The following is a 16,490-nucleotide window of genomic DNA, read 5'->3' as shown; positions in this document are numbered from 1 at the left end:
AACCCCATATTGCCGAAAGTGAAGTGCAGTGAAGGTGTAAAATTAAGAAATTATGTGAAAGAGTTCGCTGAAGAGATCTTCAATACTGATGCAACAATTCTTTTTTATAAAGTGTGTGAAGTTAAGGTAGCAGCAGTAAAGCAATTTCATGTGCAATAGCACTGCGCTCCAACTAAGTATAAAATCTGTGTGAATCGTATGTGCCCTTCCGAAAATTCTTACCTAAATATGCAACACAGTCTCGGATGAGGCAAAATGGTGAAAAAGATTTACCCTCCCGATATGAAGACGCACTTTGAAAAATTAGAATTAGTATAGGCAAAAATAACGTCTGGGTATCTGTTGATGAAACTACGGATGTTCATAGGAGATGTTGTGAATCTTATAGTTGGCACGCTTCTTGAGGATCGTCTGGACGATATATATTTACATTCAGAGGTTCTAGATGCAGCTAACCATTCCACAATTGCAGTACTTTTTGACCGTGCCATGAAGCTTATATGGGATCGTGAAGTTAAGCAAAAACAAATCTTGTTGTAAGTAACTGTTGCTGCACCATACATGGTGAAATCAGCAAGGGTACTTTAAGGTACTCTACCCAAAAATGGTCCATTTAACATGTCTTGCTCACAGGTTGCACAGAGTTGCTGAAGAAGGAAGAATATTACTGATGTTGACCAGTTAATATCAAACATTAAGAAAACCTTTGTGAAGGCTCTACTGCGGGTGGCAAAATTCAAAGATCATGCGGCTTTGCTTCCTCTTCCTCTTCAGCGAGTGCTCACCCACTGGGGAATGTGGCTTAATGCAGAGCAGTATTACTGTGAATGCTATGAAACTGTGCGAGAAATTGTTTCTGATTTAGACGGTAGTGAAGCATCGTCAATAAATGATGTGTTTGGAAAATTAGTATAGTACAGTATATTACTTCAAATTGTAGAGATCTGTCGAAAACTATCTCTTGCCTAGAAACTGCTGGTTGAGAATGATGTGAGAGTTTGGGAATAGTAAAGGACATGGTATACAAAGTAGAACAAGTAAGAGGTAGAGTGTCAGTTGCAGCAAAGAACAAACTCAGTAAGGTATTGAGTGCAAATGAAGGATTTGCAACAAAGTGGAGAATTAGTGTCGTTTTAAAGGGTAGTGGGTCTGGTTTAGGCAAAACGACCCACAGCTAAGCAGCAGTGAACTGGCTATGTTTAATTATGCTCCTGTGATGTCATGTGACGTAGAAAGGAGCTTCTCCCAGTACAAAAAATTACTGATCGACTTTTGAAGTAGATTTCTTTTCTATAGCCTGAGAATGCACATGATTGAATTGTGAAATTTTGGTAGAGAAAAAGATTAAGAGGTACGTACGATAATGAATTCAATTAACTTCCTGTTAGGCAGTGTTTTATAACTTACGCCGACACATCTCATAAAGCATGCTGATATGTTTTTGGTTCTTTTTCTAGACAAACCAAGCAAGAACTGCACCTCACGGCTATGATACTGAATGAATGTTTGAACCTTTTAACGTACTGTAGCTCTCTGTCAGTTTGTATGATTACCGAGCTCGATAGCTGCAGTCGCTTAAGTGTGGCCAGTATCCAGTATTCAGGAGATAGTAGGTTCGAACCCCACTGTCGGCAGCCCTGAAAATGGTTTTCCGTGGTTTCCCGTTTTCACACCAGGCAAATGCTGGGGCTGTACCTTAATTAAGGCCACGCCGCTTCCTTCCCACTCCTAGCCCTTTCCTGTCCCATCGTCACCGTAAGACCTATCTGTGTCGGTGCGACGTAAAACAACTAGCAAAAAAAAAAAAAAAAAAAGTTTGTATGATTAAAAGGTATTATTGCTGATGGTCATGTTTTGGTACTAAAGACGTTTAATGTTAGTAATACTCTTATACTTGCTACCTATCCCTAATATTCATAAGTCATGTTTTATCATTTTTAGGTCATATTTAGCTAGTTTTTATGGCATATTTGCTTACATATTTTGTACTTCTTTATGTCGTAAACTTTCGAACCATAATAATAACTAAGCAGTATACTCATACAATATACACATATTTACAGGACACATACGGAAGAAGAGAACACAAAAACAGACAAGTGTTTATATGTTTGAAATGACAGGTAGATAAAGGAAGGAAATATGACTTTCAGTTACCAGGTATGCAGGACAGGACACAAGGAACTCTCTCTGAGGTGTCCATAAGATGTCTATGAATTTCACTAGCTGACGAGTGGATTATATCCACCATCCCACTAATTTCATTCTGGGGTCTTAGAGCCTGCATAAACCAAGAGTTCCTGTGTGATTCAGTTCTGCATCTGGGTAAGTGAAAGGTGACAGTCTGTTTGGTGTTATGGGAAGGAACATTAATTGGTAGCAACTGGAGTAAATTAGGACAATCAAGGAAATTACTGATACATTTGTGTATGAAATATGCATTAACATACTTGTGCCTAGCACTAAGTGACTCAGTATGCATCTTTTTACAAAACAGATCATAATCTATCGATGACAGCTTGATGTACAAACACTTTTTACTGATCCTGTTTCAGAATCTGATCTGTACTTGCTCTAAGGCATTAAATGTATTATTGTGAAGGGATCAACACTTCAGAGCAGTTCTCTATACTGGACCATATAAGAGATACAGTATTCACTCCCAGATATGAGGTAGTAATTCCTTGACCAGGTAGTGACCCATTTTAATGCCCTTGAATAAACAGCAATTCTGCGCTGTAAAAAGTTTCTTGGGGGAAAGTCGATATCATGTACTTCTGTAGGCCTACACTAAAACATACTGTGTTTCTGTGAAGAGTTTCTTGCACTTCAGAGTACTGTCAAATTTGTGCTGTTGTCTGTTATACATAGTAAGGACTCAGCTAAGTACAGGTCACTTTATACGTATTTAGGCTCGGAAATTTCAGGGCCATGGCATTTTTCCATCCAGGTTACTGCTGTGTAAAGGTTCTGTCGTGGGCAGGTTTACTATATTATGTTCTAGCTCATTGATGTTAAGTTGCTGCTTTACTTATTGTTAACTTTCATCTTGAAATTCTTCTGCTTACCCTACATCATGGTCTCTAAATTGTGATATGTATTATTCTCAGACTTCCAACTGAATCTGCCATTACGTCTACTTGTGCTTCATTTGTTCTTTCATCATTCCTGTCAAACATTGCTGGGTCTGAGTTAGCTTGTTCTTTTCTGAACCTGACTGTGTTATGAAGCATTTCATTCTCCTGTTTTTCAAGACCTTTTTCTTACTACTACTACTACTACTACTACTACTACTGCTGCTGCTGCTGCTGCTGCTGCTGCTGCTGCTGCTGCTGCTACTATGTTTAACTCGTTAAAGTGAATCCCTCATTTGTTCAAATTGAATTTGCAGAAATAATCATGAAAGTAAAGGAATACAAATCAGCTATATAATTCTCTTGTAGTGGAACATTCTCTTGGAAATGTAGGATCCTGAAACAATATTGAAGGATACTGTGGTATTGTCTCTTCAGATCTTGCAAATCTAACAAGTTGAACAAAGGTTTATCAAAGGGTGTGGGGTAATACCGATGAAAGAAAGAAGTGTGGCACAATCAAGTCGAAGCAATGCCAGAATGGCTAGGGCTTGCATTTGCCATACAAAAGGCTCACAAATGAAGCTGTTGGGATAGTTTTTTTATTATTTTTTTTATAGGTGCCTCTCTATGTAAGCATGGTGCAAAATTTCCCAATGTCTACTAGAATTATTTCTGTAACAATCATTGCTACTTTTTTGACTGTCTGTCTCTACCTGCTATGGTAATGTGGTCTACCCTCCATCATGGTCCATTAAAACAGTGATATATACATATATATATTAGTAACAATTCCTCGATTTAGAGGTTTCTTAGCCGGGCTGAGTGGCTCAGACGGTTGAGGCGCTGGCCTTCTGACCCCAACTTGGCAGGTTCGATTCTGGCTCAGTCCGGTGGTATTTGAAGGTGCTCAAATACGTCAGCCTCGTGTCGGTAGATTTACTGGCACGTAAAAGAACTCCTGCAGGACTGAATTCCGGCACCTTGGTGTCTCCGAAAACCGTAAAAGAGTAGTTAGTGGGACGTAAAACAAATAACATTATTATTATTATTATTATTATTATTATTATTATTATTATTATTATTATTATTATTATTATTATTATTATTATTATTATTATTATTATTATTATTATTATTAGAGGTTGCTTAAAAGAAAAAGTATACTTTGTGCCAGGTAAAAGTGCACAATGGACAGATAAAGAAAAACAGTAACAGTGCTTTCTTAGCAAATGCAATTAATTTTATTTTTATTTGAAAGCTTGTATTGCTTGGTATATGTTACAAAATGTAATTTCATTATTTTAAAAGTACTTTTGGAGAATAGAAATTATTAAATTTTGTTTAATTTTGTTTCAGAAATTGAAGAGGTCGAGTTATTATTTGTATGAGAGTGTAGCCGATCAAGTTAATTATGGGAAGTTTTTCCATGGTATGTACTTTTATGTCCTTATGAACAGGAATGTTCTAGTTTTTCATCCAATTTTCTTTTACCCAACTTTGCTATTGCAAATGAATTCATGTAAGACACCTTGCACTTATACTGCATGTTGTTCCATATATGAATATATACTTCCAGGCTGAATGGCTCAGACAGTTAAGGTGCTGTGTTCTGATCCCAACTTGGCAGGTTCGATCCTGGTTCAGTCTGGTGGTATTTGAAGGTGCTCAAATATGTCAGCCTCGTGTCTGTAAATGTACTGGTACATAAAAGAACTCCTGTGGGACAAAATTCTGGGACCTTGGTGTCTCCAAAAACCATAAAAAAGTAGTTTGTGGGATGTAAAACATTATTATTATTATTATTATTATTATTATTATTATTATTATTATTATTATTATTATTAATAGTTACTCTTAACTTTATAAAAATCCATATATCTTCCCTCCAAAATTGTATTTGTGAAAAATGAAACTACTGAACAAGTTAACAGTGCGGTTTACACCATGTAGCTATATGTGTAGCTGGGTTATGTGAGAAAGGCCTTCTCATGGTGTATCCTGGGCAACGTTCTTTAGTAGAGTGGCTAACTGTATTGATACTGAGCATCCCCAGTTCTTTTAAACCCTGAAATGAGTGGCTTTTCAAAAAATCTGCCCTTTTTTAGGACAATGTAAATTGGCTCTCATAGTGATGTCACTGAATATTGAAGGTTTCTCATCAATCAAAGCTGAAGTACTGGCTGATGTGTGTTCAGAAACTATGTGCATTATCTTCTGTAACCAAGAGACCCATCATGCTGCTGATCAGCGGCCACCAGCTGTTCTAGGCATGCGATTAATTATTCATTATCCAAGCTCTGTGCACGGTACAGGGTGTCCACCCGTATGGAAAACCTGGGAAACAGGGAAATGTCAGGGAATTTGATAAATAACTGGAAAACCTGGAAATGTCAGGGAATTCAGGAAAAATTCTGGAAATTCATTCTTCTGCCAGATCCATGTAATATAAACACATTTTTCAGTTTTTATAACATTACTCTAGGGCATGTCTTTTATGCCAGTAATAAATCATAATGAAAAGTTAATAAAGTGTGATCTCGAATGTGAAGTAACCAATAATATCAATAGCTATATGATAGATTGATTGAATTTTCAATGTTTTGATCTGCTTACTATTGAATATTCTGTGTTGTTGAGGAATGGCGAGCTTGATGAATTTGGCCTATATTGTGTTCTCAGTTTTTCTAATCGCTTAAATGCATGGCTTCCACAACAATATATGCATATAGACAAAATTCCACAACCCAACAGATGACTGTGTTTGTTTACTATGTAATGACTTGAGCGATAGTTATTTACCTCGTAAAATGTAAAAACAGACACAAAACACTGACTGAATGCAGAAAAGTGTGAAATTCTGCTAAACTTAATACTCATTCGAGTGCTCATGATCATTATTATTAAATGCGCTGACGTAGGTTTAAATGTGTAGTGCATCGCAACACCATTTGGGCTGCGCCACGTTGAGTTTCCAACCTATCTTTTGTGTGAGGGGTTCGGAAGTTTTGAGGCACGACTAGTAGCTTGTAATATCATGTGTAATTTTGTGAATACAGAACAAGATTTAAAATAGTGACATCACATTGTGAGACGAGGGTTACCGGGCAAGTTGGCCGTACGGTTAGGAGCGCGCAGCTGTGAGCTCGCATTCAGGAGATAGTGGGTTTGAATCCCACTGTCGGCAGCCCTGAAGATGGTTTTCCGTGGTTTCTCATTTTCACTCCAGGCAAATGCGGGGGCTGTACCTTAATTAAGACCACAGCTGTTTCATTCCCATTCCTAGGACTTTCCTGTCCCATCGTCGCCATAAGGCCTATCTGTGTCGGTGCAACGTAAAAAAAAGGATGAAGGTTGTTTGTTGGTTAAGAGATTTTGAGTTTGTGAAGTATGTTTGGATGTATTTGGTCTTGATCCAGCCAATCCCAAGCTGCCATTCATATCGCTTTATATCGGTTGAGTGCAATTTCGAAACCTGGCTGAGAATTGTATTGTCTACATCACCATGTGGTTAAATTACCTCACTCTGTGTGTGTGGTATAGGTTTAATAGTGTTCATTGTAGATGGAATTGTATTTACACCCATGTGTTGGTTAGTATATAGTTAGTCTGAGAATAAGAAAAAGCAAGAATAATAACATATGGATGAACGATAATGAAAGATGATGGACATAAGAGTATGAGAAAATGACAAGTGAGAGAGAGATGAAATACTTGTGATAGCACTTGCGGTGCTGTAAGCACACTACATGACGTTAGACGTGAGTTGTGCCACTGCAACTAGGAGCATTCCAAGTACAATGAAAAACAAGAGTAATGTGCAGTGGTAAATGAAGGGCGGAAGTTACGTGATCAGGGGGGTGGGGGGAAGAGATAGGTGGTAGTTGGAGTACGGACATCATGGAGAATATTAGAAACGATAGGGGAAAGGGAGAGAGCTTCTGTGATACTAGAGTTAGTAGTGCCTTTTGTGAGGTATTAAGACGAAGGTGGTGGATATGAGTAAGAATGGTAGGAAAGGAGTAGAGAGGGGTAAAATGAAGGGGTATCAAAGTGAAGGTGGTAGGCTGTCCTGATAGCATGTCTGTCGAGTTTATGTAGTTGAGTATAGTCTTTTAGTGTCAGCTGTTAACCAGGTCAAGGACGCATAAGTGATAACTGGGCATATGAAGGTTTTGTAAACATTAAGAATTTGGGAAGTATTGAGTCCCCATGTTTTTCCGGTGAGTATTTGGAGGACTCGGAAGCATTGAAGTGCACATTTATAAAGAGAGGTAAGGTGATGGGTCCACTTGAGGTTGTTTTGAAACTTAATACCTAAGTATGTTAGTAAATTAGTTTCTGTGAGAGGGGAGTTATACAGTGTTAATGGGACATGGTGGCAGGGACGGCAAAGACGGGATCGTTTCCGGAAGACTATGAATTGGGTTTTAGAGGGATTTACAGAGATATGCCAGGAGTTAAGCCAGGTTTCAAGGGTGTTAAGGTAAGCCTGAAGTTTCCATCGAAAGGTGACGACAGTAGGGGTAAGGCCTAGTATGGCTAAATCATCAGCATATTGATAGAGATGTAGTTAGTAGACAGTGACGTAGACAGTTAGATTTAATCAACTTCTTTATCAATTTTCTCGCTTTTTAATATTGGGTTTCATCATTGCAGGGTTCCCATTGAACTGAGAAGATAATTCCGCATAACAACTGTAGGACAAAATAATTACAGTTCCAACCACGCTCAAAGCAATAAAAATACGAAGTTTTAGTACTTAACAAATATAAGAAGACGGCTCATTTTTCAACAATATATAATGAATTTCATCCAACAAAAACAGCTAATATACAAAGGAAATGAACATTTTTAACATAAAATAGACTACATGCAATTTTAATTCCTCAATTTTAAGTGTGCATTCTAATTAGACAGCACGAGAGCATAGAATTACAGACATTAAAGAATGTTTAAGACAAATCATCAACCAGATGAATTTTTTTTAGAATTATGACTTACAAGAATTTTCTTGTTACATATTAGGGAAATTTAATATAACATAATAGATGTTTAGGATTTAATCAATAAATATTCTGTTATAAATATGTATATGTATGAGTTAATTATGACAATATTTTGTTTAATATTTAATATTTATATCGCCAAGTTTTTTCACATTTTCTAAATCAGCTGATGATGGTGACTTAATAGAGCACCGAAACATGTACTGTAATAATAAATAATGTTGTAAATATCATCCAACAACATTGTATTAGTATTGAAAAGGTGGAACTTGATAGACTTTAAAAAATTGTGATCTCAGTTCAATACGGAAAATAAGATGAAGTTTCTTAGTTTAAAGAGATGTAAAGGTAGATCAGGATGGGGAATATCTTAGGTGTAAATAACGTATAGGAGGGGGAGGGGGGAGGGGAGCCTTGAGCGAGTCCAGTGGTTATGGGGAAGGTGTAGGAAGCTATGCCATGAATGATGATTTGCGCAGTGTGATGGTGGAGATAGTTATGAATGAGACGGATGATAGTGATAGGAAGCGGGAGGTGGCGGAGTTTGAAAATAAGGCCTGAATGCCAGACCGAGTCAAAGGCTCGATCCACATCCAGGCATACCAACGCGGCCATTTTACGGGGGCGGAAGTAGGAATGTAAGGAGGCAGAGATATGAAATAGATGATCTTGTGTAAACTGACGGAAGCGGAAGCCAAGTTGAGAAGAAGGTAGAAGACCGAGGGAATTGAGATAGGTGGACATCCTCCTACTCAAAATTCCCTCAAGAATTTTAGATAATATACAGAGAAGGCTGATAGGATGATAAGAATTTAAAGCAGAAGGAGGCTTGTTAGGTTTTGGGAAGAGAAGAATGTTGGCATTACGCCAGTGATCAGGGTAGAAACCAGTGTAGAGAATAAAGGTATAGACCAGACTGAGGAGGTGAAAAAGAATATGGGGAGCTTCTTGAATATGGCGATATGAGATGTGATCTGAACTAGGGGAGGTGTTCTTATGATGTTTGAGATATTGGGAGATTTCGGCAGGGGTAATGGGAGAGTCGAGGGAGTGAGTATAATCGACTTGGGGAAAGTGAAGAAATGAAGGTTGCAGTTCAGGTAGAGCAGGGTTAGTGTAATCATTGATGATCTGTTGGTCAGAATGAACATGGTGAGGGGCAGTGGAAGGGGAGAAAAGTTGGCGATGATGGTCCGTGAATAGATCAGCTTTAGCTTTAGGAGTCGTGGGATGGTGAGGAGGGTGAAGTATAGGATAAGTGGAAAGAGGTTTGGAAGTCTTCGTTAGACGGCGAAAGGTAGTCCAGAATTGGTGAGGGTCGTGATAGTCATTAAGGTCAGTACATTTGTCATTCCAATGTTTTCGTTTTATTGCTTTAATGTAAGAATGAGCGTGTCGTAGGGTATGTCTATGTTTGGAATAGTTTAGTAGGGTCTTTGGTTCGAGCATATGAGTAATAGTAGTCATGGGCTAATTTAAGAAGGCTTTGGGAGGGATGGGAGGTTTCATAGGGTGGTATGAATGGCGAGGGAGATGCAGTTGATCAGCTGTTATGATGGCTTGTTCGATGTGAGTTATGGTGGTAAGAAGAGTAGGGGTTGATGTCCTTAAGTGAGCCTGTTATAGTAGCACGGTATTTGTCCCAGTTAGCGTGAGTGGGTGGAGGTCGAGAGGTGGGTAGTCGTCTATGGGGGAGGAAATTAGGGAAGGTAATTAGTGCAGGAGCATGATCGCTGCCGATCATAACAGATTTTTGAAGTGTAGGGGAGGTTGCGAGTGTTAGAGAAAGGATGAGGACATCAGGTGTGGAGTTATGTGAGGGGAGGGTAGGGAATGTTAAGTGATAGCGCATGCCCCGGAGATGAGTACAAAAATTATCAAAAGCAGTAAGTTGTTATGTCGCAATAAAAACAATCTTCAAAATGAGTATCAAGATATTGAATGAAGGGTAGGGGAATATGAGTATTATTGGTAATATATAGAGTAGCTAGTGTAAGTAATTTGTGAGGGGTAAGAACTTCGACAATTAAATATTCATTAAAACTATTAGCATATGGAGGAAAAGAATGTTTAATATACGTAAAGTTTTTCTTTACACCAATAGCGACACCGCCCCGGCCTTGATGGGGCCGGTCTGCGCGAATAAAGTTGTATAAAGGAAATGTTGGATTCTGTTTTGTTGTAAGGAAAGTTTCGTTCAATATAAAGATATCCGGGGCATGCAGAGAGAGAGAAATATCCAGCAGCGACCGGTTGGAATGTAAAGGCCGGATGTTAACATAGTATAATTTTAACATTTCAACGGACAAACGGGACAGTACACAGGGGAAAGAATGCGAAGTGCATTTTACTCCCCGAGTAAGCCACGTCAACGTGGGTATTAAGTACCAACCAGGCCTCTAGCTGAATTTGGGTAAGGACGTGGGGACGGTGGAAAGGTAAGACGTTCTGGAGAACCATAATGAAACGAATAAGGTTCTCTGAACTAAGGACGGGGAGGGATGAAGAGGAAGCAGGGGTGGGAGGTCCTGTGACGTAACTGGGATGACAGTTTCGGGCTGATTAAGATCGGGGGTAGTTTTCGCCTTGCATTTATAACTAAAAGAGGGGTGAGGTAATAAACAGTTAATACACTTGGGGTTGATCTATTCGAACAAGTTGAAGTAGAATGCTCCTCACTACTACATATGGCACATACCTCTGATTCCGTACAAGGGGCGGTCGGTGCGTGATATCGCTGACATCTGCCGCAACTGATCTACCTATGGCCCTATGGCGCCGCCCATAGATCAGCGTGCCATCCCGGAGCAGAGTATCCAAGGTCATCACATTACGTTACAGGATACGGACAAGGCTGGTCGGTCCTTTGGTATTCTTGATCCTGATGACTCTGTAGATCTGGTGGCCATCCAGTTGAAGCTGGGCGGACACCGCGTCCTCAGTGAAGTCACGGTCTACTCCGTAAGTGATGACAGAAAGAATCATCGCCGGGCGTGACGGCGGCTCCGATCACCGGACTAAGCACTGTTGGGTCAAGTTGGACGCCTTGGCATGTGATCCCCATTGGTGTGCAGCAATGTTGGAGGTGAAGTGGGTATAGAATGGTCGACATGTTTTAATATTGTAGCCTCCATCTCTGGTCCGTTGCAATTCGAGTTTGTAGGAGTGTAGCAGGCTATCAGCTGGTAGATATGATGAGTATTGGCCTTCGCTGGGTCTATATTCGTGAGTTTGACAATATAGAACGGAGGTGGAGAAGTAAGCGCTGGAGTTGGTGTCACGATGCTGCAGATGCGGATGTGAAGTGGCAGAGCTGGATTACAAGCCACCTGAGCTTAACTCCGGATATTGACCGGCATATAGTGATCAGGCGCTGAGGAAGGACCAGCGACCTGAAAAGCAGAAGCAACAGTTCCCAATGGTGAAATGCCCAGTTCACGGGGCGGAGTGGCAGAGACACAAGCTAGATGTTGAGAAATTTCAGATCTGGAGCTGGCAGATGGGGCTGCACAGTGTTTCTTGCGTCCCCCTTCAGGACTAGGGGACGCCTCGTCGTCTCTAGGCCTGGGTTGTTTGGTCGGGTCGAACTCGTAGTACTCAGCAGGTGACGTAGGCGGTTGACGACTTGGAGAACTTCCGGCAGACATCTCGAAAGGTCTAGAAGGTGACGAAGGTCTGAAGACGTAACTTTCGATAGAAGCAGTTGTCGATGTGATGTGATGTGATGTAGAAGTTCTGGCCGAATCGATTGCATGTACTGTATGACAATGTTAATTGTTCAAAGAAATTAGCAACTATAATGATGCACTTCAGTTACAAGTAGATTTGAGTTGCCTCAATAACTGGAGTACAGAAAACAAACTTCCTTTTAATATCAATAAGTGCTCTGTAATTTCCGTTTTTAGAAACAGCAATGAGATCTACTTCGAATATAAGTTTAATAATGAAACATTAGAAAGGGTAAACGGCGTGAGAGATCTAGGTGTTACTATAAAATGAAATCTTTCATTTAATTTGCATATTGACAAATTTTGTAACAATATCTATAAACTACTAGGAATTGATATAAGAAATAGCAGAGATTTACAAAACCTGATCTCAGTTTCAACCCACTTTAATTCTTTATTAAGAAGTCGTCTGGAGTATGCCTCTGTAGTTTGGATGGCATATTATAAATCACATATTGACAAACTGGAGAGAATGCAAAACAAATTTTCAAGATTCCTGTACTTCAAATGATATAACCGTTCTTCTTATTTGGGTAGATTATCATATACTTAGTAAGCTCCTACGTGATTTTAATTTTGTTTTCTTAAAGAATCCAAGAGAAATATTGTAGTTGGCTTTTCTATACAAATGTGTGAATGGGATATTGGACAATAGTGTTCTGCTCAACACTTTAATTTTAATGTGGAAACATAAAGCTTAGCCTACATCTAAAGCAATTTTTATACTGTAATGGAAACAAACTCTCTAGGATAAATTTTCCCCACTGCAGAAAATGTGCAGAGCATTTCATAATTTTGTATTAAAAGGCATTGACTTTGATTTTGCATTTTCAAAATTTCTTGTTTTGATCAAAGAACTGTTCAGAATGTAAAATCCGAATGTTGCAATTTGTAGATTTATATCATCTCCTTTATATACTGTGACAGTGCTCTGAAGAGAGATATTTCTTCTTTTATTATTTGTTACCAATATGGCCATTGCTGTAAAGACAGTATCGTAGCTTACTGTATCTTAAATTAATAATTTTCTATAAATGATTTTTCATGTTACTGTAACATTATATAAGTGTAATTTTTTACTATTGGTTTAGTCTTTAGTTTAGTTTGAGTATAGTTTTGCTATTACTATTCATTTTTTCTTTGTTTTTATGTTCTTATTTCATCACTTCATAATTTTTTCTATAGTCTGCTGTAATTGGAGCTTTGCCCTGTTGACTATATTCAATCAATCAGTCAATCAATAAAATAAATAAATCATAGCAAGGATACAGTTTCTGACAGAAGCACGAGGTCTGTTCCAAATATATGCTCCAAAAACTGGAAATAAAGAAGAGAATATAGAACAGTTCCTTGAAGAAGTGGAGAAATATATAGAAGACAAGGAAGTAATTATAATGGGAGATCTGAATGCACAAGTGAGAAGAGAAGAGATTCTGGGGCCATATGGATATGGCAACAAGAATCAAGAAGGGAATATTTGAATGAACTTTTGCCAGAGGAACTAACTAATAATAGGAAACCCATGGTTCAGGAATAAAAATACCCAGAAGATTACCAGGTATGGAGACAGAAACACAAAAACATTGATTGAATTGCGTATTAGTGGGAAAAGGACAACTATGCCTGAAGAAACCTTTGGTGGTAACCATAGGCAGTGATAGCAAAGATGAAAGTAGGCAAGATCACACACAAAATAGGGTGTGGAGATTAGAAGAAAAGGAGGTTCAGGAAGATTTTAGGGCAGAATTACAAAAACTGATACCAAGGACAGATATTAGTAATGTTGAACAGGAATGGGATAATTTTAAGAGTGCACTCGCAAGGTGTGCAGAAAAAGCATGTGCAAAACAACAGGAAAGGTAAGAGTGAAAGACACAGCATGGGGGAGTGATAAAGTGAAAAATAAAGTAAAGAAAAAGAAGAAAACTGGGAAGGAATAAAAACACAAAAGAGTGAAGAGAGTATAGCGAGATAGCCTACATGGAAGCGAAAAGAGTTTGCAAAATGTTAGTAGCTGAAGAAACGTTGGAAAACATTCACCCATGAAGTAAAGGAGGAATTGAACTGTGGAAAAACATTATTTGATTTATAAGAAAGTGTAGGAACGAAACAGTGAACACAGGATTTGGGTAGGATAAAGAAGTGGTAATACTGACAAAACCAGAAAAGATAATGAGTAAATGGAAAGAATATTTCAGTAAACTGCTGAACTTGAGAAACAAAAACATGTGGAGAAGCAGGTAGCAGGAATGGAAGAAGTAACGGAGAAGGAATTAGATATTACAATGCCAGAAGTGGAATGGGCATTTAACCCATGAGAGTGCATAGAATGTTCAAACGTCAGAGGTCGCTCACGGAAAAATCACACAAATATATCACTTGTGGTATATTTGTGTTACAATTGATATTTCTTTATAGCTGGAATATTACAGTAACATAAATAAATACTCATAGGCGTCATACGTCTGCATTAAACCATTTGTTTTGTGCATTTAAAAAAATTAAATATAGAATTGTTAAAATTTATTCTAATGGTAACAATGGTAACACAATTTTGATAAAGCTATGCATATTTTACAGTAGTAAGACATTATTAAAACACCAGTAAAACACAATAATTACCTACTGTTAAAATGTATGACGTAACTAATTACATAATTACACTGGCAGTTTTCCACAAATTTTGTGAACACTTCTTGAATTGATGCAAGTTTATGAAGCGATTTTCGTTCCATTCTGTTATTTTTATCGTCAAATCTAAGAGTTCGCAATAAGAACTTGAAACACTTGTGGGCCATACACCAGTACCATCTGATGCCCAAGGATTTTCCAAATTCAGGTGGGAAGCTTTCAAATCCGTACATATACAAAAGACCAATGGCAGCTTGAATATTTGCAGTTTTTGTGTTCACAGCATCTCTGTTTTGCGAGTACTTAGATTTTTCTCTATCCACATGTTTCTAAATTTGGTTTTGTCACTCGCCATATTGTCAGTGATAAACGTTTTCACACTTCTGTTGAAGTGCATGCTTCAATGGCTTATCTCTGCACTTGAGGTAAATGGGTTCATATATTATTGCGAGCAAGAGTCCTAACATTTTTAGGCGGTGCATGAACGTTCCAGTGTGTTGTCCCATCTCTTCCAGTATCTCATACACGGGGTATTGCATTTACTTCCTTGTGTAGTTCACCTGGTTCTATAAATCATCAACAGAAATTTTGGAATGGGAATCATTTTCCAACACATCAGCATCATCATCTACATCATTTACTCAATCAGTTGCTCTCTCTTCTGTCTCTTCAACGAGTAACTGTCTTCAAAATGAACTTTCCCTATTTGCATTTAGCAGTTATTGTCACTCCTCATGTTCTACACTGTCCAACAGTTTCCGAATTCTTTCGTTTCCTTCTTCCATGTCAACACAGAATGTCAGAAAGCACTACACTGTTGAAATATTTACACACTGAGATTAAATGTTTGTGTAATTTAACATAAGAGGATGCACACAGATGAAAACTCTGGCTTGCTGAGAAATGCGAGGGGTCGCTCACGGACAAATGCTCCAGGCATTCACGACAAACACGCTCACCGTGACAACTTGAGTTGTCAGGCTAAAACTTCCCCCACTACTAACCAACCGTTTTAGGAAAAGGTATTGAGAGGGACAATCCTGTGACATTACATAATCATAATTATTTAAAGCCCTGATGAAAACTCTGTTTGCAACCTCTCACAGGTTAAAAAGATGATAAGGAAAGCTGTGGGAATAGATGAATTAGCCATAGAAATGATCAAAGCTGCAGGGTCAGTGGGACTCCATCAGATGATGTGCAGTTACTACTGAAGAATCACTGTCACTGTTGCCAAGATAACGAAAAGGATATTGGAAAGAAGAATTAGCAAAAAGGTGGAAAGTTAGTTACAAGAGGAACAATTTGGATTCAGAAGTGGAAGGTCAGCAGTAGAATTGATTTTCATTCTGAGACAGATCATGGAAAAGAGCTGGAAATATGGGAGGGATATATGTAGGCATGTCAGTAAGTATCTGCAATTTCCAATCTCTTTTCAGTCATTTAAGAAAAGTCTAGGAAAACAACAGGTAGGGAATCTACCACCTGGGCGACTTCCCTAAATGCAGATCAGTAGTAATTGATGAATTGTGATGAACGAACACGTTCATATCACAGTATCATTATCCCAAATTTAAAAAGTACCTATACTAATGGGAAAACATGATAGATTGAAGTTGTTATTTTTCTTGTAAGTTTCTAACTTAATTAGGCAGCCAAATGGATGTTGATCGCTTCTTGCCATGGAAGTGCATTTTCTGGCTTCATGAAATATGTACACAGTTGATCTCTTATTTCTTGAGCCCCCCTCCCATTGTAAGACGAATATTACATTGGCCAAGTCGGGAAGGATGAACTTGATTTGTGCATCGATTTTCACCTTCTTGTGACACAGACGAATTGCTGAAATGTCCTCCTTTCAATTTGATGAAATTGTGTAAAATGCATGCAGCTTTAATGCAGCTATCAACTCTGGAGACTTTTATTGAAATCTGTGTTTCAAAAAGCCTAAAATTTGACACTAGCATGCCAAAAGCACATTCGACACTTTGCCTTGCTGTACTGAATCTATAATTAAACATTCTCTTTTCATTGTCTAAGATCCTAAC

The 16,490-nt window shown here is 38.4% G+C and overlaps 1 protein-coding gene across 1 annotated transcript in view; it reads left to right on the top strand.

Moving 5' to 3' along the window:
- Positions 1 to 16,490, top strand: part of Uqcc1 (Ubiquinol-cytochrome c reductase complex assembly factor 1) — a 128,006-nt gene that overhangs the window by 24,128 nt on the left and 87,388 nt on the right. Inside the window, exon 3 of the mRNA XM_067136946.2 lies at positions 4,434 to 4,506. Within this exon, the coding sequence (XP_066993047.2) occupies positions 4,434 to 4,506 (73 nt within the window). The remainder of the gene's footprint in view (positions 1 to 4,433; positions 4,507 to 16,490) is intronic.

Source organism: Anabrus simplex, chromosome 1 (assembly GCF_040414725.1).
Source record: "Anabrus simplex isolate iqAnaSimp1 chromosome 1, ASM4041472v1, whole genome shotgun sequence".
In the NCBI taxonomy this organism is placed as follows: Eukaryota; Metazoa; Arthropoda; class Insecta; order Orthoptera; family Tettigoniidae; genus Anabrus; species Anabrus simplex.
Note: the sequence above shows the minus strand (reverse complement) of the source record. Positions and strands in the feature narration are given on the sequence as shown.